The sequence below is a fragment of the Salvia miltiorrhiza genome, chromosome 5 (assembly GCF_028751815.1).
Source record: "Salvia miltiorrhiza cultivar Shanhuang (shh) chromosome 5, IMPLAD_Smil_shh, whole genome shotgun sequence".
Lineage (NCBI taxonomy): Eukaryota > Viridiplantae > Streptophyta > Magnoliopsida > Lamiales > Lamiaceae > Salvia > Salvia miltiorrhiza.
In genome coordinates, this window is record NC_080391.1 from 31,311,195 (window position 1) to 31,338,995 (window position 27,801).

At 37.6% G+C, this 27,801-nt stretch overlaps 3 protein-coding genes and 2 pseudogenes across 6 annotated transcripts; 2 read left to right on the plus strand and 3 right to left on the minus strand.

Moving 5' to 3' along the window:
• Window positions 1-344: 344 nt before the first annotated feature.
• On the plus strand, window positions 345-5,137 carry LOC131026455 (leucine-rich repeat receptor-like serine/threonine-protein kinase At1g17230). Of its 4 annotated transcripts, none has more exons than XM_057956328.1 (4): window positions 345-1,265; window positions 1,401-4,310; window positions 4,392-4,775; window positions 4,963-5,137. In XM_057956328.1, exons 2-3 carry the CDS (start codon window positions 1,403-1,405, stop codon window positions 4,772-4,774), a joined length of 3,291 nt encoding a protein of 1,096 aa, XP_057812311.1. In that variant the 5' UTR covers window positions 345-1,265; window positions 1,401-1,402; the 3' UTR covers window position 4,775; window positions 4,963-5,137. The 4 variants fall into 4 exon arrangements, with proteins under 4 accessions (XP_057812311.1, XP_057812310.1, XP_057812309.1 ...); XM_057956327.1 differs by having other exon boundaries at window positions 4,973-5,137; XM_057956326.1 differs by having other exon boundaries at window positions 345-4,310.
• A 9,772-nt stretch (window positions 5,138-14,909) lies between these two features.
• Window positions 14,910-16,000, minus strand: LOC131025800 (uncharacterized). The gene is made up of 2 exons (XM_057955589.1): window positions 15,794-16,000; window positions 14,910-15,629 (listed from the first exon to the last, which is right to left on the minus strand). The coding sequence occupies exons 1-2, from the start codon at window positions 15,998-16,000 to the stop codon at window positions 14,910-14,912; spliced, it is 927 nt and encodes a 308-aa protein (XP_057811572.1).
• Window positions 16,001-16,565: 565 nt separating this feature from the next.
• Window positions 16,566-17,911, plus strand: LOC131026456 (uncharacterized). Its single transcript, XM_057956329.1, has 2 exons — window positions 16,566-17,192; window positions 17,406-17,911. The coding sequence occupies exons 1-2, from the start codon at window positions 16,669-16,671 to the stop codon at window positions 17,905-17,907; spliced, it is 1,026 nt and encodes a 341-aa protein (XP_057812312.1). The 5' UTR covers window positions 16,566-16,668; the 3' UTR covers window positions 17,908-17,911.
• A 2,747-nt stretch (window positions 17,912-20,658) lies between these two features.
• Window positions 20,659-25,264, minus strand: LOC131026458 (alternative NAD(P)H-ubiquinone oxidoreductase C1, chloroplastic/mitochondrial-like; annotated as a pseudogene).
• On the minus strand, window positions 20,659-27,793 carry LOC131026457 (pentatricopeptide repeat-containing protein At1g62670, mitochondrial-like; annotated as a pseudogene).
• Window positions 27,794-27,801: the final 8 nt, after the last annotated feature.

Below are 27,801 nucleotides of genomic sequence, written 5' to 3' on the forward strand. Positions count from 1 at the left end.
ATTTTAATACTACTATTTATTTATTTTTGTCAACACACGTGTATGTGTATCGGTTAATTTTTAATCATAAATGAGTTACAAGTATATCATATGTCGAAGTATGTAAAACGTTGTCTTGGAACGGCAGTGAATAGAAATCCAAAGCACGAATATGTTTTAGTAAAATAAAATAATTATCGGCAAATAAGTGACATAAGATCTATCTATACCTTCAATTGCAATATACACAATCCACTGAAAGAGATGTTTTATTTTCGAGTTCTTTTAAAAAAAAATAAAAAAATCTTGCAGTCTTGTATTATTGTTCATTAATAATATTGAAATAGAGTGATTGAATTCATTTTCCAAGGATGCCAAACACAACACTGAAAGTCACAAAAAGTAGGCAAAGAAAGATAAGTTCCAATTCAGTCATCCACTAACCCACCTTCCTCACCATAGTCTTGATGCAAATCATCGCAGTTCCATCACTCATCACAACACTACAAAATACTACAACTCTCTTCAAAAAAACAAAAAAGAAATAAAAATCCCATCTTGTCAAAAATGTCATCCCACATTTACAGAGGCAGAAAACAATGGCAAGAGATTGTAATCCTAGTATTCCCACGTCCCATCTCCATCTCTGCCTGCCTCCACCACTTGCTACGTACGTGGTATAAAGCATTTCATTTCAAGATTTCAACCAATAATGGAGAGAAGTGAAATGATGAATCTCTGAAGAGAAGAGAGAGGGTGAGATTGTGGAGCTTCAGAACTCAGCACTCAAATAAAGACTCACATGCACCACATTTCCCTACTTTTTCTTTAATTTTGTAGTTGACCCTTTTAATTCTCTCCTGCTTTGGATTGTGACTTTCATGGTTCATCTCCTGCTTCTTGCCTTGTCAATCAATCACCTTTTCTTTTTCCTCTCTTTTATGTGATAGCCCTTCCCCTCCCCTTAGACATAGATGGAGGGAGTGAGGGAGGGAGCCTTATCTCTTGTAATTGTAGCTTGCACTTATTTATATGCATATTTAATTCCCACATTTTCTTTAACTGTAATTGGCTCAACAGCTTAAAGTCCATTTCTTTGTTTTGTTTCTTTCCCTTTCAGTTTCTTCACCTTTCTGCTTGCTTTATGGCTCACAAGATCATGAATTATTGCTTTCTTTTTCTGTTCATGGATCCTGTTTTTCAGTGATCACCATGAAGCAATGTAGGGCACCATCTATTCTTTGAATTCTTGTGAGATTATTTAGCTGGATTGGTCCTTAGTATCTGTAAGTAATCCTAACATTCTTTTTCAATTTTGACATGTTAAAAGCCACCATCATATTCAGCTGTATTCATCAGTGATTTTCTTAGTTATTTGAGCTCCTTTTTTCTTTTCTTTGTTTATTCCCCACTTTTTCCAGTAATGGGAGGGCACAAGATTTTGCATTTGACAATAATGTTTTGCTGCATACTTGTTTCTGTTCAATCATTGAATGAAGAGGGAACTATTCTTTTGGAATTCAAGAATTCCCTTAGTGATCCTTACCTTAATCTCCAAAACTGGAATTCCATGGATTCCAATCCCTGCAACTGGACAGGCATAGGCTGTAGCTCCAATAATATTAAGGTAGTTGTCTCTGTGAATCTTAGTGGCTTCAACTTGTCTGGCAATTTGTCTTCTGCCATTTGCAAACTTCCACACCTAACTATGTTGAATGTCTCCAGAAACTTAATTTCTGGTCCAATCCCTTATGATTTCAACTGCTTCCAAAATCTCCAAGTCTTAGACCTCTGCACCAATAGGCTCCATTGTGAATTCCCATCTCAGCTCTGCAATATCACATCCCTCAAAGAGATGTATCTGTGTGAGAATTATCTATTTGGAGGAATCCCTAATGAGATTGGCAATCTTGTCTCCCTTGAGGAGCTTGTGATTTACAGCAACAATCTAACGGGCGAGATCCCGTCGTCCATTGGCCAGTTGAGGAGCCTGAGGATCATCAGGGCTGGAAGGAATTTGCTGTCAGGCCCTCTCCCTGTTGAGATTAGTAAATGTGAGAGTTTAGCAATGTTAGGGTTAGCAGAGAATCAGCTAGAGGGCCCTTTCCCTTCTCAGCTGCAAAGCCTTAAGTTTCTCACCACAGTGATTCTTTGGAATAATCATTTTAGTGGTGAGATTCCTCCAGACATAGGTAACTTCACTAGTTTGGAGTTGTTAGCCATGAATGGGAATCAGTTGACAGGAGCCCTCCCCAAAGAAATCGGGAAATTGGCCAAGTTGAAGAGGCTCTACCTCTATACAAATCAGTTGAATGGAAGCATTCCAGTTGAGCTAACAAACTGTTCAAATGCAGTTGAGATCGATCTCTCTGAGAATCGCCTCACGGGGTTCATCCCGAGAGAGTTGGCTCAGGTTTCCGGGCTTCAGTTGCTTTATCTCTTTGAGAACCACCTCAAGGGAGAGATTCCCAATGAGCTAGGGCAGTTGCAGCAGTTGACAAAGCTGGACCTGTCCATAAATAACTTAACCGGTTCGATCCCTTTAGAGTTTCAAAACCTCCCTTTCCTCAAGGACATTCAGCTCTTCAGCAATCATCTCACCGGTGTCATCCCTCCACTTCTTGGATACAAATCCAACATCTCAATCATTAACATTTCCAAAAATAATCTCCTAGGCAGCATACCTGCACATATATGTCGATCTCACACGTTGAATTTTCTTAGCCTAGGATCCAACCGGTTGTCTGGAAACATTCCCCATGGCCTAAAAACTTGCAACTCACTTGAGCAGCTAATGCTGGGAGACAACTTACTCACTGGAAGCCTTTCTGTGGAGTATACAAAACTTCAAAACCTTTCAGCACTTGAGCTCCACCAAAACCGGTTCTCGGGGCTTATACCTCAGGAAGTTGGAAACTTTAGAAACATAGAGAGACTCCTGCTGTCACACAACCATTTCATTGGTCACATTCCTCCTGAGATAGGGAATCTTGTGAAGCTCGCTGCATTCAACGTCTCCTTCAACCAGTTGATTGGTAGTATTCCTCAAGAGTTGGGAAGTTGTATAAAGCTAGAGAGGCTTGATCTTAGCAGCAATCAGTTTACTGGCCCTGTTCCAGATAAACTAGGCATGCTAGTGAAACTGGAATTGCTCAAGTTATCCGATAACAGATTGACAGGCCCGATTCCAGGAAGCTTAGGTGGTCTAGTGAGACTGACTGAACTGCAAATGGGAGGAAACTCATTTTCAGGGAGCATTCCAGTTGAGCTAAGCCAACTTACTGCTCTTCAGATTGCCCTTAATATGAGTCACAACAATCTCAGCGGCTTGATCCCAAGCAGCCTGGGGAGCCTTCAGATGCTCGAGTTTCTTTATTTGAACGACAATGATCTTAGTGGTGAAATCCCTACCTCCATAGGGGGATTGAGGAGCCTCATCCAATGCAACCTCTCTAACAACAATCTAGTCGGAGTGGTGCCTAACACGCCGACTTTCCAGAAGATGGATGCTAGTAACTTCGGTGGGAACAACGGACTATGCATATTGGGTCTAAACCATTGCCATTCGGATCCAAGCCCATCTGCTCCAAACAGGAGCTGGTTCAAGGATGGTTCAGCAAAAGAAAGAATAGTCAGCATCGTTGCACTCTGTGTCGGTATCACCTCCTTAGGTTTCATTGTGGCAGTTTGCTGGATAATGAGGCGCCCGGGGCCTTCCTTCGCCTCACTTGAAGACCAAAGCAGAGATGATGACTTGGATAGCTATTACTTCCCCAAACAAGGCTTCAATTATCAGGACCTTGTGGAAGCTACGGGGAATTTCTCCGAAGCAGCAGTTGTTGGAAAAGGGGCCTGCGGTGTAGTCTACAAGGCCGTCATGGCTGATGGAGAGGTCATTGCAGTTAAGAAGTTGAAGTCGCGTGGAGAAGGAGACAGCAGTTTCCGCGCTGAGATATCAACTCTCGGGACTATTAGGCACAAGAACATTGTCAAACTGTATGGTTTCTGCTACCACCAGGACAGCAATCTCATCTTGTATCACTACATGACCAACGGGAGCCTTGGCGAAATACTCCATGGAGACGACACAGCGACTATGCTGGACTGGGACGCGCGCTACAGAATTGCTTTTGGTGCTGCAGAGGGACTCTGCTATCTGCACTACGACTGCAAGCCCCAAATCATACACCGCGACATCAAATCTAACAATATCTTGCTGGATGAATATTTCGAGGCACATGTAGGAGATTTCGGCTTGGCTAAGTTGATGGACTTCCCCTACTCCAAATCCATGTCTGCTGTTGCAGGATCATATGGATACATTGCTCCTGGTAGGTAACATTATTTTCCTCACATATGATTTCAATTTTAGCATATATGCCATAATCTAACTTGTTCAAACTCTGTCTCAGAATATGCTTACACAATGAAGGTGACTGAGAAGTGTGATATCTATAGTTTTGGAGTAGTTCTATTAGAACTAGTCACGGGAAAGTCTCCGGTGCAACCCCTAGAGCAAGGCGGCGACCTTGTGAACTGGGTGAGGAGGTCGATGCACAAGTTAGATACGGTGTCTGAGATATTTGATCAGCGTATTGATCTCAGTGCCAAAAGGACAACCGAGGAGATGTCCTTGGTTCTCAAAATCGCGTTGTTCTGCACCAGTACGTCGCCTATCAATAGGCCGAATATGAGGCAGGTCATATCCATGCTCGTTGATGCTAGAGAAGGAGCCACGAATTCACTCCCATCTCCAACATCAGAAACTCCTCTAGATGGAGAGGATTTTTGTTAAGGTATACCTTTCTTTAGCAATGTGTATGTTTTTTAGGCTGCATTAATCCGAGGCTTTATAATATTTAAGCAATGTTATATATATGTATGTTTAAGCTATTATTTTGTAGTTGAAACTACACAATGATCATTGCTAGTTTTGGGAGAGTTTGATTTTGTCAGTTATTGGATTTTATTTTCATGATACAGAAATTTGCAGGTTGTGTGGAGCCATTGGCTTTATATTGGAGAAGATTTCAATTTGTTTCCTACTTTTCTTGGAAGAAGCTGATTGTAGGAGGCTGCCACTCTGATTGAATTGTAAAGCTGGATTACTAGCTAGCATCTGATTCATTGCTAATAATAATTTCAATAATTAGTTCCACATTTGATTGATTATATTAGCAACATATCATAGGTTTATCTGCTTTTGATGTTTCCAACTATATTATGTAAAGATCAATTTGAAATACTTCATAGATAATTACAACAAGGTAGATTAATAGCATGAGATACTCTCCCATGAGGAGGACGGTGCACACAACTTAAATCTTAATGATATTAGTTAGGGGTTTAGTTAAAGAGTGTATTTTGAAAATAGGGATTAATTAGTGTTACAATTAGTGAATTAATTTACTTTAAGTATGCCCTTATTATTTCCTAAAATAGAAACGAGACATTATCAGTGGGACAACCTAAAAAGGAATACGAGACATGAATAACGGGACGGAGAGAGTACATCTTATCAATCATACAAGTAAACACCCTAATTGTGTGTATTCAACTTAAAAATCATCTTCTTGGCATGATGAAATTATTACGTAAATGAATTTCACATTTCATGTATGAGCATATGTGCACATGCATTCCTAAATATCCTCAAACCAAATATCAAGCATGCAATTCTTAAAATTTAGTTTTTGATGCTATGCCCGTTTACAACTTATCGACAATATTTCAGTAACCGAGCGTCTCGTGTATTTAGTGGTAGATCGATTTACCAATATTTATTGAGACTCGGCCATGGCCAGTGGCCACTAATGACAGCAACAATGGTGTAAGCTTTGAATCACCATCGATATGGGATTTCAATCTGTGATTTGGATATCACCTCGAGAAACGAAATTAGTAAAGTGTAATTGAATGAAGTAAAAAACATACTCCCTCCGTCCATGAAAGAACTTCCTAGGAGGGAGTGGCACAGATTTTAAGAAAAAATATTATTGAGTGTATTGAGAGTGGATAAAAGGTAGTTGAATGTATTGGGAGTGGTGAAAAGGTGTTATAATTAATATTGAGAGTTGTGAAAAGTGAAAAGTAAGAGGGTTATAAGTGGTGGGGTACATTCCAAAAAAAGGTAGGAAGTTCTTTTGTGGACGTCCCAAAAAGGAAAGATAGAAAGTTCTTTCGTGGACGGAGGGAGTACAACTAATAGTAAATCTGGGACTAACATAATGATGAACAAGAAAGATATGGTCATCTGTCGACTGTCATCGTAAGCTTTAATTCTCTATGAATCAGGGGCGGAGCCACAATGGGCCCCTCTGAAATTTTGAAAAAAGTTAGGGATATTTTAGTAATTTTATATTTACAATTATAATTAATAATAAATAAATATAGTAATTAGATATATTCACTTTGTTATTTGCCAGGAATTTTTGTAAAGAAAATGTGTAGGTTTCAAATACTCCATCCGTCCCACTGTAAGTGAGACTTTTTTTTTAGCACGAGAATTAAGAAAGATATATTTTGTGTGTAGGTGAAAAAGTGAAAATATGTTTAAAGAGAAAAAAATTTACTAAAAAGGAAAGAGTCTCACTTACAATGGAACACTCAAAATAGAAAGAGTCTCAGATACAGTGGGACGGAAGAAGTATCATCATTTCCCCCAAAAATAATGGATAATTAACTCAATAATTCCTTGTAAGAAGGCCTCGGCCCATCCAACTCTGCAGCTCGTCTAAATGAAATGATTTGCAATTTGCAAGCAACACACAACACAACAAAAAGCCCTAAAATTCATCTTTTCCTCTACACTTTAGCGTACGTAAAACTCATTCTTTCTCTCTACCCATACCAATCGACCCCACCAATATAGCGCAAAATTCATCTTCTTTTTTTCTAGAAGCGCAAAATTCATTTTTTCTTCTACTGGTTTAGCGCAATTTGCTGTCAACTCCATTGTTGTGTAATTTGTGGTTAGATTTCATTTTTTTACTCTTATCTCTATTCTCTGAACTTTGTAAAATTAATTTGTGAACTAGAGTTTATACCAATTTTATTAAATCCCGCGCCCAAGCAATTTTACATAATTTTAGCAGATGGAGGGAGTATATAAAATTATAAAAGTGGATTTTTAAAATGGCCACTTTCATATTGTAAAATTAAAAATTGTTCACTAAGATAAAAATATTTAAAAATGGTCATTGTTACCAAAATACCCTTCCACATTAAAAATTAAAAAATGGCCACTTTACATCACCCCTTTAAAAAATCCCGCAATTCACAACCAGTGTGAATTCAAAACTAAAATTTTTTGGTTGTGAATTCACACTGGTTGAGAATTCACAACCAGTCGAATTCACAACCAGAATTTTTTGTTTGTGAATTCACAACTAGTCGAATTCACAGCCAAAATTTAATTCACAACCAATCGAATTCACAACCAAAAATTAATTCACAACTAGAATTTTTTGGTTGTGAATTCACAACAAACGAATTCACAACCAAAATTTAATTCACAACCAGATTTATGTTGGTTATGAATTCACAATCAGTCGAATTCACAACTAGAATTTATTTTGGTTGTTAATTCAAGTAGTTGTGAATTTGAGTTTTTAAAGTTTGAATTCACAATTAAAACTATAACTTATTTTTGTTGTGAATTCGAATTTTAGTTGTGAATTCATAGATATGGTTGTGAATTCAAAAATATTAAGTTGTGAATTCATCAAGATGATTGTGAATTCAAAAACAATAAGTTATGAATTTTAGTTGTGAATTCATACTAGCAAGAATTGTTTCCAAGGTCATTTGATTGTGAATTCATAAATGTGGTTGTGAATTCAAGAAAAATGAAAACTTTAACATATTCACATTATCAAATCGAAGCATCAAACGAGAAACTACAGGAACTAACTCACAAATCAGTAATTTTTTTCATTTCAATTATCTTTCTCTCTCAAATGGTAAAAACTAAAATCAGAAGGTTCAATACAACTTTGCAAAAAAAAAAAAATACAACTTTGTGCTCAAAATCAAGCGCAAGGACAAGCGTCGGATTCTCAAACCCTATCTCCAGCACATCCACGCCGTCTCCGATGACGCCGATGACCGCGGCCCTCGGCTCCACAACAACGCCGGCAGTTGCTAGAGATCCGTCCCCTTCGATCACCCTGCCAATTTTGACTCCCTCATGATTAGCCAGGATTTGAAGATGAGGATCCAATTGGAATTGGAGATGTTCGCCCGCTCCATACAGTACCTCCACAAATTAGGGCGCATTTGGAAGCGGAGCTACCTCCTCTATGCCCCTCCGGCACCGGGAAATCCAACTTCATCGCCGCCGTCGCCAATTTCCTCCTCTACGCCAACCTCAACGCCCTATTGCTGCAGAGCTCCTCCAAATCCCTCGTCGTCGTCGAAGATCTCGACCGCTACGTCTCTGAGAATCCGGCGCCTAAGGTTTCCACATCGGCTCTGCTCAATTTCATGGACGGATTGTCCAATTTCCAATTGTGCGATTTCAATTCATTCAAAAACCTAGCTAGCAATTATTTAGGGGTAAAAGAGCACAAATTATTCAAGCAAGTGGAGGAAATTTTCCAGAGCAGGAGAACGATGAGCCCGGAGGAGATCAGCAAGTTGATGTTCCTAACGGAGAGAGAGAAAAAGAGGAGTGAGAGAGAAGAGAAAGAGGTGAGGGGAGAGAGAGAGCTCTGGTGCGAAAAAAAAAAAAAAAAAAGAAAGAGAGAGAGAGAGAGCTCTGGTACGAAAAAAATGAGAGGAGAGAGATTATGGATTTTTTTGGGAAATTGCAAATATTTAAGGAGGGGTATTTTAGTCTTTTTCGCGCAAAAAGTGGCTAAAATTTAATGTTTTTATTCTAGTGGCTAAAATTTATTTTTACTATATGAAAGTGGATAGTTTTATATATTTACTCTAAAATTAAATTTGTTGTTGAATGGTATTGGGACTTAGAGCTTTTCTTTGGTATTGTACTTGTACGTAAATATGATTTATTTATGTTTAGAAGGTTTGGGATTAGATGTTTAGATTTTATAATGTGGAATAACAAATATTATAAGTAACATTATCATCTTGATTATTCTTATTGTTTGTTTATTTATAAAAAAATCATTGTTATTTTTTTAGGCAAATGGAACAATATTATAAGCAAGTACTCCCTCCGTCCACGAAAGAACTTCCTCTCTTTTCTTTTTAGGGCATCCACAAAAGAATTTCCTACTTATTTTTGAATTATACCCCACCACTTATAATCATCTTACTTTTCACTTTTCACAACTCCCAATATTATAACACATTTTCACAATTCCCAATACACTCAACTACCTTTTATCCACTCTCAATACATTCAACAATATTTTTTCTTAAAACCCGTGCGGCCGTGCCACTCCCTCCTAGGAAGTTCTTTCATGGACGGAGGAAGTATCTCGTACTGGTGCGCCGTCATCTTCTTCAGTTAACACTACAAAAAAAAATCAAAATTACCGGCGGCTTTTTGCCGCCGATAAATATAGGGCTGCCGCCGGTATGAAGATTACCGGCGGCGAGAGGCCGCCGATAATTTTCTCGTCGGTGATCTCCATTCCGACGGCATATGACCGCCGCCGGGAAATAACGGCGGGATCGCCGCCGGTGAACGTCGGCGAGATCGCCGGACTACGAAAAAAATAGCGGCGACACTTGCCGCCGGTGATTAGTGGCAGCACCACCACCGCCGGTAATGTCCACCGGATGGCGGTGACGACCCTGGCCGGAGGGTGCCGTCGGCTTTTTGCCGCCAGTAATTTTCTAAAAATTTATTTTTTATATTACTCCATCCGTCCCAATAATGAAAACACACTTCATTTGGGCATGGAGGTTAAGGTGAGGTAGATTAGATAATAAAGTAGGGTGCACCACCTTCTTGGTGTATTTGATTAATAAATGATTAATGATTGTTCTTACTGTATTTTAAGTGTCTGCCACCACCCACCACCGCCGACCATCACTGCCGACCACCACTACACCGCCAACCACCATTATCCGTGAACTCACACAAGCAAATTGCATAATCAAACCAAAAATTCCAAGTGCATTCCAATCCAGATTTAAAAATTCAAATTTCAAGTGTATTACACGAAAATTAGAAAGGGCAACACAATGAAATTGAAGCCAAAAAACAAAAAGTTGAACCCGAAATCGCCGCTCCCTTTCATGGCAGAATCATCGTCGGCCACCACCGCCAACGTCGTCGATGAGCTTGAGCAGCGGTGCTTCTCTGATTTTCTCACCACGAGCTTGGCAGAATAGTGAAAAATGATTCTTTTTCATGACCCACAAACACCAAATCCAAACGAAAGAGAGAGAGAGAGAGGGCGATCGCCCACCACCGCCTTTCTTCCCCGGCGCAGATCCGGCGAGCAATCGTGGCTGTCCCCCACCCGCTTTCCGCCTCAGCACCTTCACTTCAAACCCTAGTCCCCCAGATCCGCTGCCTTGCAAAGCCCGACCATTAGAACCAGATCCGGCAAAGAAGAGAGAGGATGGGTGGCGGCTATTCGGCCAGAGATGGCGGTGGAAGGGAGAAAGCGGCGGCGGCAGAAATAGAGGTCTAGAGCGAGAGAGATGAAGGAGAACCGAGAGGGAAAGAGAAAGGGGTCGGACAGGGGCGGTTGCGGCGTGGCGTCGGCGCCGGCGGCGCCGTCGACCGGAGAAGGTAGAGAGACAGAGAGAGTGGCGTGAGGGAGGCGGAGAGGCCGAGAGAGAGAGTTGAAAATAGATGTAGGGTTTTTTTTGTTTCTTATTTATACCTTAATTAAGCTACAATTAATTAGTGTATCTTAAGTCTTAATTATTTTCTTATTTGAAAGTGTGTCTTTATTATTGGGACAACCCAATAAGAAAAGTGTGTCTTCATTAGTGGGACGGGGTCGGACAGGGGCGGTTGCGGCGTGGCGTCGGCGCCGGCGGCGCCGTCGACCGGAGAAGGTAGAGAGACAGAGAGAGTGGCGTGAGGGAGGCGGAGAGGCCGAGAGAGAGAGTTGAAAATAGATGTAGGGTTTTTTGTTTCTTATTTATACCTTAATTAAGCTACAATTAATTAGTGTATCTTAAGTCTTAATTATTTTCTTATTTGAAAGTGTGTCTTTATTATTGGGACAACCCAATAAGAAAAGTGTGTCTTCATTAGTGGGACGGATGGAGTATTATTTTATTTATTTATTCCACACAAGTATTTTCATATTTATACAGTATTGCATACATTGGACGAACTTCCCAGTCGGTCACCCATCTTCGTTGTGCACTAAGTCAAGCACGCTTAACCTTGAAGTTCTTTTCGATTAATCCCCAGTACATAACACTCGTATTATTGATATATCTAGTACCTATTAATTCATTTAAAGTCTATTTCAATATACAATATCATATATATTCATAATCTTAGAATATGTCGAGGTGATATCCAAGAAATGTTGTTAATTACGGATCAGACTCGTTTCCGTCCTTATTTTTATGTCGGAAAAATATTTATTCATTAATTTATTATTATTATTTATTTTATATCAATCTAATTTATAAATCATAAGTAGATATTCTACTTAAGATTCTTGATTCCAAACTAGATTAGTTGAATTCTTACTAGTAATCTTAGATTAGTGATAAGTGATGAGTGAATCACTAATCAAATGAACATTCTTAATTTATAATTATAATATTGTTACTAAGAATCTTGAATTCTTACTAGGAATATTAGATTAGTGATGAGTGATGAGAGCAACTCCAAGGGAGGCGGTATTGTGGCGTTGAACTCTAATTTGGCGTGACAGCTTTCTCCAACAATCTCCTGGACGGCACTTTAAAATAGAGTTGGTGAACAGTGCACCGCTTGATATGGCGGGCACTGTTCATCCGGTATATATATTTTTTTTGTTTTTCATTTTCTTTTTTGTTGTTTTATTATACTTATTTTTTCTTTTATCTTTAGAAAATGCTTGTCTTTGCTTGATTTAATCTGTAAAATATAATTTAATAATCTCTATATTATTTATATTTTTAAATTAACATAAATAAGTATAATATTTAAAATAGGGTTAATGGCCAAAAAATACACGAACTATCACCAAATTTGCAAATTGCACATGACCTTCAAAAATGGCCTCAGAATACACCACATTTTAATTTTGTTGTAATTTGCACATGCGTTGACCATCCCTTAAATCTTAGATGACGTGTCTCCCGGAATTTGCAGACGTGGACATACCGGCGATCATACAAAACGACGTCGTTTTGTGAAGCTTTTTTCAATTAAAAAAAATAAAAATTAAAAAAAGAAAAAAACGATATTGTCACCCCCCCGCTGCCGCCGGCGCGCCGCCGCTCACCCCTTCTTCTCCAAATCTCAGCTGCCGCCTTCCTCCTGGACCGGCGAACCGCCCAGATCCAGACGAGGCGTCGCTTCTCCAAATCTCGGCCGCCGGCTTTGACCTGGAAATGAGGCTCAGATCTGGAAAAATTGAAAAATAGGCAAGATGAGTCGCCACCATGGCTGCAAAACCCGGTTGCATTAGATCTGTCGCCATCCTCCATCTCTGCCGCGTCGCACAGCGCGGCCTCATCTCCAGCCGCCACCTTCCACCACCACACCACGACATAAACACCACACAAATCCCCAAATTGGCAGAACCCCCCAATGAAGGAACCATATTTTGACATATGATTCACGTGCCCGTGATCCATTTCGGATATCAAACGAATACATACAAAAACCATGTGCCTATAGCAAGAGGATAGAATCTTACTTGCAAATCCGGCAATGATCGACTCCAGTGTTGATCTTCCAACTTGTTCCCACGGCAAGACTTGACGTTGGGTGGCAACGATCTTCAAGTCCTCTCCTTTTCCTAGGGAAACGCGCCGCCTCACTTCTCTGTGCTCTCACAGATTTCTCTATATTTTATCTCACGTAATGTCACAAGTAATTAGAATTAGGGCTGTACCTATTATTTATACTGGGTATTAAAACCCTAAATAATAAGCCCATCATCTAATTAAACTAAAACAAAGCCCAAAGGCTTAAGTGAGAAATAGATGGACGGACGCCCCATATGGAGTGAAGCCTTTATTGGGCCAAGCGGGGATCTACTAGCTTGAATAAAGTTTGGCCTCCCAGTGCTCGATTTTCCTATTCAGCCCAGAATAAAATCGAGACACAAGTATTAATTTATTCCACTAGAAAATTAATACTGAATTACCTCTTTATTCTTTAGGTGAGTCGGGGCTAGTATTAGACTTAATTAATCCCCGTGTTTAAGATATCCAATATCCATTAATTAATTAATTCCTCTGACGATCAATTAATTAATTAATTAGTCATTTAATTATAAACGACATCTCGAGTGCTACCACTTAAACTTATTATCGTATCGGAACTAATTCCACCTGCATGGTTTAATACGATAAACTTATTAAGTTTCTCGAGAGGATATTATCATCCTGTTATTAGCAGGACACGGATCCTTATTGCAATATAATCGCATGTCAAATAATAATTGCTATCACCCAAAGTATCGAGTATATTGAGCTTCAAGAGAACTCTCACTCATGATAAATCAAAGCAATAGTCAATATATTATTTACACCGATTAATCCAACTAAGGTTAACATTATTTAAGTCGCCGAGATCTTGATTCTTAATTAGTCAGAATATAAGAATTCATCTCACTGTGATCCTGTTCAATACACGAAGGTACTAGCATAAATAAATAGCCAAGACAAACTATTTATCCATTTATGCTACAATCTAAACCAGCAACTCGTCCATAGTTGCCTCGATTGTGAACTCAATTTATATCTCAACTTTTTCCAATTATATGATCTTCTGTGATCGACAACACACCATATAATCTATAGTATGAGATAAATTGGACTATAATAGGATTATGCAATAACAATATTTCAGATAGAAGAATTACAATGAACTAAGGAATCAATGTATACAAGCATAAAGTCTTGCTTTCAGTATACAACCCTTCACCCAAATCCCCCACAACCCTCCTCCGCCTCCAACCTTCCAAAATCGGAGTCGAGCCAGATGAAATCGAAGGAGTGGTGAGGGAAAATCTATGTTAAATGGGAAGAAATCCCAGATCTGAAGCCACAATCCTTGCATGGTGTGTGTGGGTTGGAGAAGGTTAGAGGTGGCGGTTGGGGATCTAGGAGGTCGAGGGCCCGATTTGGGGATCTGCAACCATGGCGCTCTTGGCGGTGGAGGAGGATGAAAGCGGCGGCGTTGTTGGAGACGATGGGTTTGAGGGAGGCGGACAGAGAGGCGACATGGCGGAGGAAGACGGAGTAGGTGAGGCGGGGGAGGTGGCGGCGTTGAGAAACCAGCCGCCACCGGTCGCGGCTGCGGCGGCCTCACCCTCGACCACCTCCGCTGCTCGCTGTAGAAGACGCCGGAGGGTTGGAGGATTAATGGTGAAGAGAAGGATTATTTGTCAATTTCTCTCTCTCTTATGCCACATGTATAAAAAAATTACATTGTTTTTAATTTTTATGCCACGTGTATTGCCACAGCATTAAAAATGCCATGCGTATTGCCACGTCGTTGCCGGTCAACTTTAATTATAGCCGGAATTCTCGCCGTGTGCAATTCACGATTAAATTAAAAGGTCATGTATTCTGAGGCTATTTTTGAAGGTCATGTGCAATTTGCAAATTCGGGCAAACTTCGTGTATTTTTCGGCTATTAACCCTTTAAAATATATTATATAAAATTTATAAATACAATAACATGAAATATAATATAAAAGCATATTAACATAAAATTACGAAAACATAAATTAAACATAAATTACAACATAAAAACACAATAGCATAAAATTACAACCACATAAAAATACAAGAACATTAAACTAATAATACAATAAATGCTAGTAAGGTCCAAGATCACTTCCAGATCCTCCAACATCGCTTCCAGATCCTCCAATGTCGCTTCCTGATCCTCCAAAATCATGAAAATTTCCTCCAAACATATTGAAAGCATCATATGGACTTGAATGTTGTTGTCTTTTAAAAATGATTTTTGCTTGTTCCCTTTTGAAATAATCTCGTCGAACAGGATCAGAAATATTGTCGGTGTCCATCATTAGAATTTTATTATCTGATTCCCACATTTGGAATGCAATAGCTTGTTTTTTTGCTTCAGTAGCTTTGTTTTTTGCTTCAGTAGCTTTGTTTTTTGCTTCAATCTTCTGCATTTGTAGTTGCAAAATTTGCTCTTTTGTGGTTGATGAGTTTTTCATTAAATCTCCAATTCGTTTATTTCCTTCTTCAATTACTTTCAAAAAATTAGACATATCTTCACCTTTTTTTCTTTTGTTTTTGGTCTTTTTCACACCATCTGGACGGTGTGACGATCCAGAACCACTGCCACTACCATCACTTAAATTGATAGAAAAATTAGACAATCCATCAGGTGAGATAGGAGATTGTGGTAGTGAATCTGACTGAGATGCAGACATTTGTTGTCGAGAGTTTTGTGAAGGACAATCAAACTTTTGATAATCTTTCATAATAGACCACACATGCTCGAACTTGAAGCCTTTCTTATATTTTGTGTCTAGCATCATCAATTCTTTTGCAAGAGTGAACTGCATAATGAATAAAAATGTTATAATGAGTAAGACAAATAATAATTATAAAAAATGTATAGATAACTACTACTTACAATATCATTTTCAGAACAACCACTTGGATTTAGATATTCCACTTGTTGTATACACCCTTTGAGTTTTGAAACCGAACTCAAAATAACCTGCATGCGAGTTTCAAGTGATCTTGAACTTCGAGTATACATATTTGGATTGGGTTTCTCCTCGTTGTAAACCTCCCTAACACGATCCCAAAAATTTTCTTTTCTTTGGTGTATTCCCGTTTCTGAATCTTGAGATATCTCCAAATACACACGACAAAGATGTTTATCTTCATCAATTGTGTAATTAGGCTGTCGAGAAGAAGCCATGGAAAATGAAATAACAGCTAAAGAAAGACAAGTTGGTAAAAGAAGGAAGAGGGTTATTGTGTGCTAAAATAGAAAAAATAGCTCATATATATAGAGGATGATTTATTGATAAGGTATAAATAATAAATGGTGTAGATTTAATGAAATCTGGTTGGACGATGGTGATTGAATTGAAGCTGCATTATTTGATATGTAGGACACAAGCTGCATTATTTGACCAAATGCTTTATCTTTTTCTGCATGGGATTGATTGAATCGATGCTTTATCTTTTTCTGCATGACACATTGTAGATTGATATGTAGGACACAAGCTGCATTATTTGATATCATGTAGGACCAAATGGTGTTGTCAAATCAATCCTTTCGTATAGTAGGGGAGTGATAAGGTGGATGATGAAGATTTAATGAAATCTGAATGGACGGTGGCGATTCAATATTTAAGATTTTTAGATAAGATAGTATTGGAATTTTTTTTATTATTTAAGACATACACACGATTTCAATAACCACCACACCTATTTCTTCTCTTCCACTCATAAAATAGTGCTTTAAAAAATATGAATCATCATAATATTGGTTCTTCTTCACTACTTTCTCATTCAAGTTCAAGCTCATCTGATGATGAGCTTGAACAATTAATCAACGAGTGTGATGTTGAACATCAATTGATGGGTCAACATATTTTGAATAACAATCTTATTGTAGCTCAACTGGCTGAATATCAAAATGCTACAAAAATTCATGGAGGTTCAGTTCTTGGTCACAAGGTAATCCATCGTGACCGAGAAGCAGCAGCTCATCGTCTCTTCAACGACTATTTTTTTGAAAATCCAACATTCAACGAAGGAATGTTTCGTAGACGCTTTCGAATGTCTCGAAGTCTATTCCTCCGTATTGTTGATGCTGTCAAAAATCATAATGGTTTTTTCGAGCAACGCATGGATTGCACAGGAAGATGGGGCTTGTCCAGACCGCAAAAAATAACAGCTGCCTTTCGAATATTGGCATACGGGGTACCAGCAGATGCTACTGACGAGTACATAAATATTAGTGAGTCCACTGCAATTAAATGTGTCAAGAAATTCTGTCGTGCAATTGTGGAAATATTTTCTGATCAATATCTTAGATCTCCTAATGCTAGTGATGTTGCTAGACTACTTTATATTGGTAAACAACGTGGATTTCCAGGAATGTTAGGTAGTCTTGATTGTATGCGTTGGAAGTGGAAAAATTGTCCAACAGGTTGGGCAGGCTCATATGCCGGTCGTAGTGGCTCTCCAACAATTATTCTTGAAATAGTTGCTGATTATGACCTTTGGATATGGCATGCATTCTTTGGTATGCCAGGATCCAATAATGATATTAATGTGTTGGAAAGATCTCATCTTTTCAGTGACCTTGCTAGAGGTATCACTCCACCCACACATTATGTCATACAAGGAAAAGAGTATAATGTGGGCTATTATTTAGCAGATGGTATATATCCCAAGTGGTCCACACTTGTACAAACTTTTCATGAGCCACGCTCTGTGAAAAAAAAGTTTTTTGCAATGAGACAGGAATCGTGTAGGAAAGATGTGGAGCGTGCATTCGGAGTTCTTCAAAGTCGATTTGTAATTGTTGCAAATCCAGCTCGTTACTGGCAAAAGAAACATTTGGATAATATAATGAAAGCGTGTATTATTATGCACAATATGATTGTTGAGGATGAACGTGACCTGTCTGCACCAATTGAAATTGCAAGAGAAGTGCCAATTCCAGATGTTGAAACAATGCCAAATGAAACAAACCATTTCCAAGATTTTCTTGGACGCTATAAAAAAATCAAAGATAGAGTTTCTCACTTTGCGCTTCGTGATGCATTAGTCGATCATATATGGGATGAGTTTTCTAATTTAGAAAATTAGTTAGTTTTATCATGTAATTGATGTTTTGTTAAGTATTGTGTAATGTTTAATTCTAAGAGTATTATGTAATTTCAGTTTTTATGTTGTTGAAATAAATTAATCGTTCTATAATATTTAAATATAGCACTTTATTAATTAATTTTTCTAAAAAAAATTAAATTATTTTATATTTCAATTTTAATTTTAATTACATTTAATTGAATATAAATATATTTATTTATAAATATATATGATATATAATAATTGAATTGATAAAATAATTTAATACTAAAGAGCATAAAAAAGGAATATTCTATTGTAGAGGGAAATGTAGAGTTGATCGTTGGAGATGAAAATTCAAAAACTGTATATTTCAACTCTATAATAGAGTGAAGGGCCCTCTAAAATAGAGGAACCCTTGGAGATGCTCTGAGTGAATCACTAATCAAATTAACATTCTTAAGTTATAATTATAAGATTGTTACTAATAATCTTAAATTCTTATTAGGAATCTTAGATTAGTGATGAGTGAATCACTAATCAAATTAACATTTTTAAGTTATAATTATAAGATTGTTACTAAGAATGTTGAATTCTTACTAGGAATCTTAGATAAGTGATGAGTGATGAGTGAATTACTAATCAAATTAACATTCTTAAGTTATAATTATAAGATTTTTACTAAGAATCTTGAATTCTTATTAGGAATCTTAGATTAGTGATGAGTGATGAGTGAATCACAAATCAAATTAACATTCTTAAGTTATAATTATAAGATTGTTACTAAGAATATTGAATTATTACTAGGAATCTTAGATTAGCGATGAGTGATGAGTGAATCACTAATCAAATATGTCAAAGTAATTTATATAATTATTTAGTATAGAAAAATAACGATTTAAATTAAAATACTTACCCATCAGCCGTCCTCTGAAAGAGGATCCTCCCGTCGTGCCTAGTGCAGTCGGACCTAATCTCAGCCACTGATCGGCCTCTGGGCCTTCTAGACCCAGAGGCAGTAGCGGTCTGTGGAGTGGAACCCTTTGAAGTTGCAAAAATGTACGGCCTAGAGCCTGAAAAGGACTGTCGCTCCTGCTCAGGCCCAGAAGACCGACTACCCCACCCAAAAAAACTTCTACGGTTAGACATTGTACATGTTTCAAATTGATTCAGATAAGTATAGACACAATTAGTTTACAATTATCAAATAAAATAACAAATATATCACATATATATATATATATATATATATATATATATATATATATATATATATATGAAGCAATAAAAAACAGAGTAATTAAATTAAACACAATCATTTGTTGGGAGAAGATCCTTAAGAAATAATCAATTTGTATCCCAAAGGAAGAAGATCCTTAAGAAATTGATTAAATCTATCCCACATCATATAATAACATATCATTTCATCCTAAACACATACTAGCATACTTACAATTCACTTAATCATACTTAATCTAACAAAATTATCTAACATAAATAAATTAATCTAGCAAATTCATACTTAATTCATGCTTTATATATAAACTAACAAATTAATCTAATTAATTAAAATTAATCATGCTTCATAATTAATTAAACTATAAATTAATTAAAATTAATCTAATTAACATTAACTAGATTCTAACAAAATAATAGTAAAAATAAATTTAAAATTAATCTAACAAATTAAAATTAATCAAACTTCACATATTATAAATTAATTAAAATTAATCTAATTAACATTAATTTTAATCTAACAAAATAATTAATAAATAAATAAAATAACGAAAACGAGACCGTACGGTAGTGGTCGGCGGCAGAGCGGTGGCGGTGGCGGTGGCGACAACGGCGTCATCTAACTGAGACGATAAAGAGAGAAAATGAGATGTGAAATTAAATAAGAGAGAAAGAGAGAGAAACAGGACCTGCAGGGGTGGCTGGCCGGAGCAGGTGGTCTGACGGCGGCGGTGGCTCGATGGTGACGGCGGCTCGGGGTGGGACGCGGCGAATATCGGCTGTGGGGGAGGGGTGCGTCGGGTAGTAGGGAAGGGGGGAGGGGGTGTGTGCACTGTGCGTGAAAGAAAAGAGGATCTGACCCTGATTTTAATCACCAATCAGCGGCAGCTCAGTGGCGACACAGCGCCGCCACTAATTAGCGGCGGCTTTTTACCGCCGCTAAATTAAAATTAAACTTAAACTAATTTATTTTACAAATAGCAGCAGCGCGCCGCCGGTAATTGCCGGCAGCATAAACGCCACCGGTATTGCGTAAAATTAAGGTGGGTTGCCTTGTATGCCGTCGATGTACCGCCGCAATTGCGGCGGCTGCTCCGCCGCCGATAATTCTCGTCGGTATTTCGGTATTTTTTTGTAGTGTAATGCTCCTATTACTCTTGCACATGTCGAGACTCGGGCATCATCAAAGGAAGACAACATGTCGAGACTCGGGCATAGTATGAATACTCTTTTCTCCTTAGCTTTCGAATTTTCAGATAACGCCAAGTTAATTAAATGCTATAAAAGAAAGTCACAGTCCTGCTGAAATATTATAACAAAGAGATGGAAGAAACTTCAGGATCATTAGACACTCAAAACAACAAATTCAGATGAAAAAAATTATCTAAGTAGAAGAAACAGGGAGATTTTGTGCATAATTAAGCACATAAAATCAAATCTATTGATAGTGAATAATAAGTGCGAGTAGATTTATAGTTAACTGTTGCAAAAACCATAGTAAAACACTAGCAGCTAGCACACTAAAAACCATACCAGTTGTGATAATATCACTTCTTTTTCTTCAATTTCCTCATGACTGCTTTCAGTCGTCTAATGCAATACATTTTTCAAGAGAAGTAAATAAATCTGCATCATGCATATTACATGGCCACAATTGTTGAAATATGTACGTATGTGTATGTACGGTTCTATATACTGAAATATTACATTTGTGTGATAATATTATAATATTATCCCTCCATTTTTGGTGTGATTTAGCTAGTATGCTTAAAACAGTATTAAATGAATGATGATCGCGAGAGACAAGTCGATGTCATCTGCTGCTGCCTTCTACGAGCCAGAAAGCATTTTGGTGAAGGTATCCTGTAATAATGCTGTAGACTCTACAGCAGTTTTTGCTTAGCCAACTTATACCTACCTTCAACCGGTGCTCCATCGGTAGTCTCAGTAGATAAGCAATTTTCCTAGCTGCAACGAAATCAGATTCAGCTTCAGATTGACAAGGATATGGGAACAGTTGCAGATATCAAGGGTCTCCATACCTGTGTGCCCAACCGGACCCTCCAACGTTAAGCCTCGATGAAACTTGGTGTAATAGCAGCATCATATTTCCCAATCCCAAGAGTCATCATCTCTCCTAAATTTTGGAACCTGCAGCAACAAAACTGAAGTTAGGCTCTGCCATTATATGTGTTTCTACAACTTCCGATGTCAGAGATCACATACTGCAATCTGATCAGTAAGCCATCCTCCACTTCAAGAATATGATCGCATTAGAATTTTGATTAGGCATGGAAAAAACTTGATTACCCTAACAGCTCTAGCAGCACAACCCAGTACTTTTTCTACAATTTTACATCTTCAGAATAGGTGAGTTAAAGAGATAACAGATTGAAATTGCATAGTGCCTGGCATATTTTCGTGCTAGCAACTTAGGTAACATCAATGCACGTGTCTCATACAACTCAATTACAACAAACCTAAAAGGAAGTAGAGGTCTGTCATTTATAGCAGCCCACAGATTCCAGCCTGCAAAATCTGCTTGCTGAAACGCCACCTAATCAAAATATGGCAGCAGAAAGCCCAATCACTACCAGATAAGAACTTAAATGTTGCAAACAGGGGAAGTAAAAACTCCTGAGGTGAAAATAAAAGAATCAAAGAGTACCTGAGCAGTGCCTGGAAGCAATTTTTCCTGTTTGTCCTATACAGCAGATGAGTCACCAATGGCAAATGTACGTGGATGACCCTTAACGCGAAGAGTTTCATCTGTTTCGGCTTGTCCCCTACCATTGAGGGGAAGACCAATGGGCAATGGGTTTATCACTGGGTGTTAGTTCAGGAAGTAGAGGTTTAGACCCGACAGTCCACAAAACTAAATCTGCTTCAACACATCGGCTTTCTATGCCCCTTTCGGTAGGCTGCAACTCCAGTATAAGTCTTTCATGAGCAGCTTGAACATTTGCGAGTTCAGGTGAGTTCCTGAGCTCAGCAGCTCTCCTAATACAACGGACAAAGTAACCCAACAAAAGCTCGACATTCCTTGATAAGAGAGCCTACAAGAAAGGCTTTATATTTCAAATAACTAAGAGATTGTTTTGGTTCCCTTGAAAACAACTTATAAGATTAGGATGAGCTTATAAGCACATTCATTATGTCGGGCCATTTTCAGAAAACGATCTTTTATGAAATAACTTGAGCATAAAATAAGTAACATCACATTAGAGCTACTGAAGACTTGTCTGGCATTTTAATTTTCTTGCTAGTTTTTGTACTCTTAATATAGAGAAGTCATCTGAATAAGAGCCAGTTTCATTTTTTATTCACAAAACAAGTCAAATAAGATCAGAGAGTCTGACCTATCAGAGTCCTCAGCTGACCTATTCTCGTCAAATGCATTACTAAAGCAAGGAACATGATCGAGAAGAAACATAATTTTACATACGGATAGGAGGGAGGGAGAGAGAGAGAGAAGCACTTTCTTCTAATTTTTCTTTCAGTCAATCACATTATTTTATTCAATTTAGTCATAAAGAACAATCTTGCTATTTGGTTTTCCTTTACAGAAAACCCTGCCCCATCCCCACAACCCAAAAGCAAGCTTACAGAATTACAAGTAGAATAGACCTTCTAGACTCAAATGGTTATTACGAAAATTTGAAAGCTTGAATCAAGACCCAAGATATTTTTTCGGAGATAATAAGACCTAAGAAAATTCTAATTGGGAAAAAATACTAGTTGTCAAGAGCAAATTACCAAAATGACTCAATTCAATAGCACTAGTTATAGATGAGCACACAATCACCTTGCAAGTGTGCCATTCATATCATTTCAGTTATCTCATATTGTAATCAGCAAATAAATAAGGCTCTATTGAATCATTGTATTAATTTTGCAAAGCCAAACTGAAATTTTAATATACAGAAAATTCGAACTCCAAAATTCAATAACAAATACCTAAAAAGATTTAGTTTCATTCATTTATTAGCCACATCCTTTTAGTTTTTCTTGTTCAGTTATATGGTTAGCCAAGATTTGAAAATAAAAAGGAATATAAACAAACTTTAATAGCATAAAAAATACTAGCATTTCCTATTTATCCTCTTTTTTATATTTTCCAAAGGATAAAATATAGTTCAGACTAGCTAATATGTGTATAGAAATTAAAAATCTTCATGTGGGAAGATTAATTTATTACTGCCATATCTTATTTTGTATTTTCTCTGCTTCCAGCTGGAGCATTTGGAAAGATTTGTTATTTCAAAATAGGTTGCATTGAAAAGATGAAACGGCACCATGACCAAGGAGAAAACTAAATCAAGAGGTCAAGGTGCTACAACATAGGATCATGCAGTTAAATATTTAACTGTATGAAATATCTAGGATGATGAAAGTGATAGCAGAAGATATTGATCAACTCAACAAACACCATAGCAGATGATTATTATCCAATTAAATAACTGTGCTTACTTTTAATGCAGATTCCCTGTTACTGGGTGGAGCATTAGGCAAGATTGTTTTTTCAACATTGATAGCTTGTACAACTCCCCTGTCTCGCAGTCTTTCAGATATTGTGGCAGCCAATTCAACTCCAGAGTAACCACATCCTACAATGGCAACATGAATTGGACAATCTTTACCAAAATACTTCCGTTCCAGTGCTGTTAGCTTCTCATTAACCCTCTGCATAAGACAATTTCAACAAACAGAGGTGGCGTTATAAAACCTATACACATAATTTTATAGGTCTATTCAAGATGAAATTTGTAGGAGGCAGTCGAATCCTAACACAAGCATCCTCAAGGGTGGAAAATGGTAAGGCATATTTCGTTGCACCTAGAACAACATCAAGTTTGGCATCAGATCCAAGCGCCAGTACCAACCTGGCTGGCATATCAGTATGAATGATATCAGATGAAGTCAATAATTGAAAAAGAAGATTTTATTTCAAAACACTCAATAATGAACTTTAGGAATACATGCCATATTCTACATACTTCATATTACCAAATAAATCTGGTAAAGCATTCTGTCCCTTTGTACAGTTATGAAATAATAAGATGAAAACGGGGAAAATATGCTTCTCTATACACACACAAATAAACTGTAAAATTTGGCAAATTTCTTGATATGTCAGACCATATACAGAACAAATCTCTTTTACATACTTAAGCATGTGTCCATTTATGAAAGCAGCCAAAGCACACAATTTAATACTAGAAAGAATTCATGCTTCATCCAGAAGCAACATTAAACAAGACTAACTTACAGCCGTAAAAGCTATATATCTAAGTTTTTTCAAATTATCAATATCTTCCAAATGTGTATGCTTATAAGTTCTAATATTGTCCATAGAACATGCGGTAATAAGTAACAGCATGGAACAGAGAAACAAAAAGAGAACGCGAAGAGTCAACCAAGGTAAAACTAGAAATACAATCTAGGCAGGGATATAGCAATAAGTAACTCTGAATAAATTTGTCAACAGATAATGAATTTAGAGCAGTCTAGAACAGTTCAAGTTAATATGCTAGATTTTTGACAAAGTAAATTCAGCCAAGATGCTGAACCAAAAACAGGTGCACTTAATACCATAATTTTCATATCATAAAACACAGCATGCTGAAGGGACTAGTTAAGCAATTAACTCAGGCAGAATCCATGGTTAAGGTTGTAGAAGTGAATTGCAATAATTACTTGGATAATTTTACTTCCAAAAAACCCTATTTTACATTCTTCTAGGCGCTAGCGCCAAATATACATGTTCTCAATTCTCTTTCTGCAAGAAAATTCACCATGAAGAAAAGCATAACAGTTCACACGACAGGAGGGCTGATAGAGTGAAGGTAAATCAAATAACTCAATGAACCAAAACTACTGAAACTACCGACACCTCAAAGGATTGAGGTGCATAGCCAATGCCTACCAAAGTGATGCTGTTCTGTTCCTATGTTCATCCAAAGATAAGATAACCCTAACCTAAAAAGTTAACTACTAATCTTTATGAGTAATACTGACATTCATGTTCATCTAATGCAACAGAAAAACACATAAGGGAGTGATTTAGCATGAATTTTTTAATTCAATGATTCAGAGTTTTTTATTTAGAATTAAAAAACAAAAAATAATACTCCAAATGAGATAATGATTAAAAGACTTGATATAAATCATAGCAAATTATTAGACTTTTTGTTATAAATATTACATTTACACTATTGCCCTTAGATGTAATATATAATAGGGAGATATAATAGGCAAAACAAATTTTGTAAAACAAGACACTTTTAAAAGTATATATACTATATATAGATCAACGATGTTTACGTACAATGTCAATAGTGGTTAGTGTGGCTGTGAAACTCAATAGAAACCCATGCAGATCAGGCACGATGCTCAAGCTGAGTCACTCCAATTTTGGTCAAAACATCATTCATCAATTTGAGAAGAAAATATCTTCACTCAGTCCTTGCACTTGATTGCGCAGCATCGAGAGAGTAGTAGAATCTAATGAGAACCCCCTTTCATGCATTAGTTCCAAAAATATTATTGCCTTGTGAAGCTCATTTTTCTTTAGCAAACCATGGAAAAAAATGTTGTATGTCACACTATCGGGTGCACAACCACGGTTCTCCATCTCTACAAACAGACGTTTTGCCTCCTCCATTGATCCTTCTTGACAAAGTGAGCTAATGATCATTGTATAGATTCTAACATCAGGTTGTGGACCTGTAGAATAAAGTTGGTTGAGAAGATCTATAGCAACATCACATTTTCCATTTTTGCATAATCCATTGATAAGAGTACCATACGAGACTAAATCGGGATTAAGACCTTTCTCTCCAATCATGTTGACTAACAACATAGCTTCATGAATCTCCCCATTTCAGCACAACCCATCCAATAATATATTATAAGTAAAGATGTTAGGACTCACTCGTCGAGCTTCCATATCCTTAAAAAGCTTCCAAGCGTCAATAATTCTATCTTTACTAAGGAATCCTTGTATTTATGCTCCAAACCTCTACAAAGAGCTTCAAGGAAAAGAAACCAAGCTTCATCAACTCTTCCCATCTTGCAGTATCCATTTATAAAGCTGTTATAGTACTTAATATCAGGCTTAAGTCGGTCAAGAAGATTTCTTGCAACATCAAGTTTTCCATGTGTGCATAATCCATTGATAAGAGTAGCATACGAGGTTGTATCAGGATTAACTCCTTTCGCTTCAATCATGCGCAGTAACGAAAGAGCTTCATCAATCTCCCCATTCCTGCACAGCCCATACAATAGTATATTATAAGTAATCATGTTAGGTCTAACTTGTCGGGCTTTCATATCCTTGAAAAGCTTCCAGCCATCAGCAAATTTACCGCTACTAAATAGTCCATGTATCATGGTACTATAAGTAAATGTATTATGCTTCAAGCCTTTACAAGGAACTTCAAGGAAAAGAAGCCAAGCTTCATCCACTCTTGTTGCAGTACCCATTTATTAAGCTGTTATAGCAAACAATATCGGGCTTGAGGTCCATGTCTGCTAGAGAATCAAATAACTGTTTCGCTTTATCAATTTCACCCCGCAAACAGTACCCACCTATCAGCGTGCTATAAGCCACAATATCAGGAAAAATATTTTGTTGCTTCATAGTTCCCAGCAAATCCTCGGCCTCATTCGTCTTTCCTTTTTTGCAAAACGCATGGATCAATATACTGAAAGTAACAACATCCAAAGAGATATCACAATCAGCCATTTCATTCAACAAGTCCTGAACATCCTTCAGTCTACCAACAACACACAAACCCTGAATCGTTGAATTATACGAGAATACAGTAGGCGAAACACCCTTACCTACCATCTCGGATAGGAGCTGCAAAGCATCACCCACCATTCCACACTTGCATAACCCATTAAGTATTGCGTTATAAGCCTTAACATTGGGTCTCCACCTAATTTTTTCTTCTAGCCTACGAAGCAAATTGTGGGCAATAAGAACATGTCCAGATTTGCAGAGCCCGTCTATGATCGTCAGAATCATAACATCATCAGGCTCGCACATTTTAAAACTCAAAACCTTTTCAAACATTTCCACTGCACCGGAGACCTTATCACCTAAAAGCAGTCCTTTAATGAGAGTGTTGAAAGTTGTCGCATCTGGTGCGAAACCGCTCTTGAGGAAAATGCCCATTACAGAGAAACCAAAGCCTACACGCTCTAGAAGATAATAACAATTAATCGCAATATTCATCGTGTAGCCATTCACAGGGGCACCCACTAGACTCATTTCATCGAACACGTCGAGGGCAAAGGAGTACTGCTTCATCTTTGCAATAACACTCAAGAGATTGTTGTACATGCGAGCAGAAGGCTGCGGAAGCATTCTCACCATTTGGTGAAACAAGTGAATAGCATTATCTAAATCTTTAACACTACTGAAATCTAATCTGGGCGGCTCAGGTGGAAAGACTCGATCATTGCCACTGAAACAATGGAAATTCGAACAGGAATAAGAGAATGGTCGAACATAATTACTGATTTCAGGAGAAGCAACTCGTCTTCTACGATTCAGATTAGTGGCAGAAGCAGCGATTTTTCTGCTCATCTTCATCGGTGGCGAAGTCTTAGGCGGATAGTGAAAAGGGAAAAGTTTCAAAAGAGATTTATTTACAGTATTACTATATGGCA

What these genes read in the sequence shown, in the direction of transcription:
- LOC131026455 (XM_057956326.1), top strand. Translation starts at nt 1,403, where the DNA reads ATGGGAGGGCACAAGATTTTGCATTTGACAATAATGTTTTGCTGCATA. An exon ending in ATATGGATACATTGCTCCTG is followed by an intron (nt 4,311 to 4,391) that starts GTAGGTAACATT and finishes ACTCTGTCTCAG; the next exon opens with AATATGCTTACACAATGAAG.
- LOC131025800 (XM_057955589.1), bottom strand. Translation starts at nt 16,000, where the DNA reads ATGGCTTCTTCTCGACAGCCTAATTACACAATTGATGAAGATAAACAT. An exon ending in CACTTGAAACTCGCATGCAG is followed by an intron (nt 15,630 to 15,793) that starts GTTATTTTGAGT and finishes TTCATTATGCAG; the next exon opens with TTCACTCTTGCAAAAGAATT.
- LOC131026456 (XM_057956329.1), top strand. Translation starts at nt 16,669, where the DNA reads ATGGGTCAACATATTTTGAATAACAATCTTATTGTAGCTCAACTGGCT. An exon ending in CAACGTGGATTTCCAGGAAT is followed by an intron (nt 17,193 to 17,405) that starts GTTAGGTAGTCT and finishes TGACCTTGCTAG; the next exon opens with AGGTATCACTCCACCCACAC.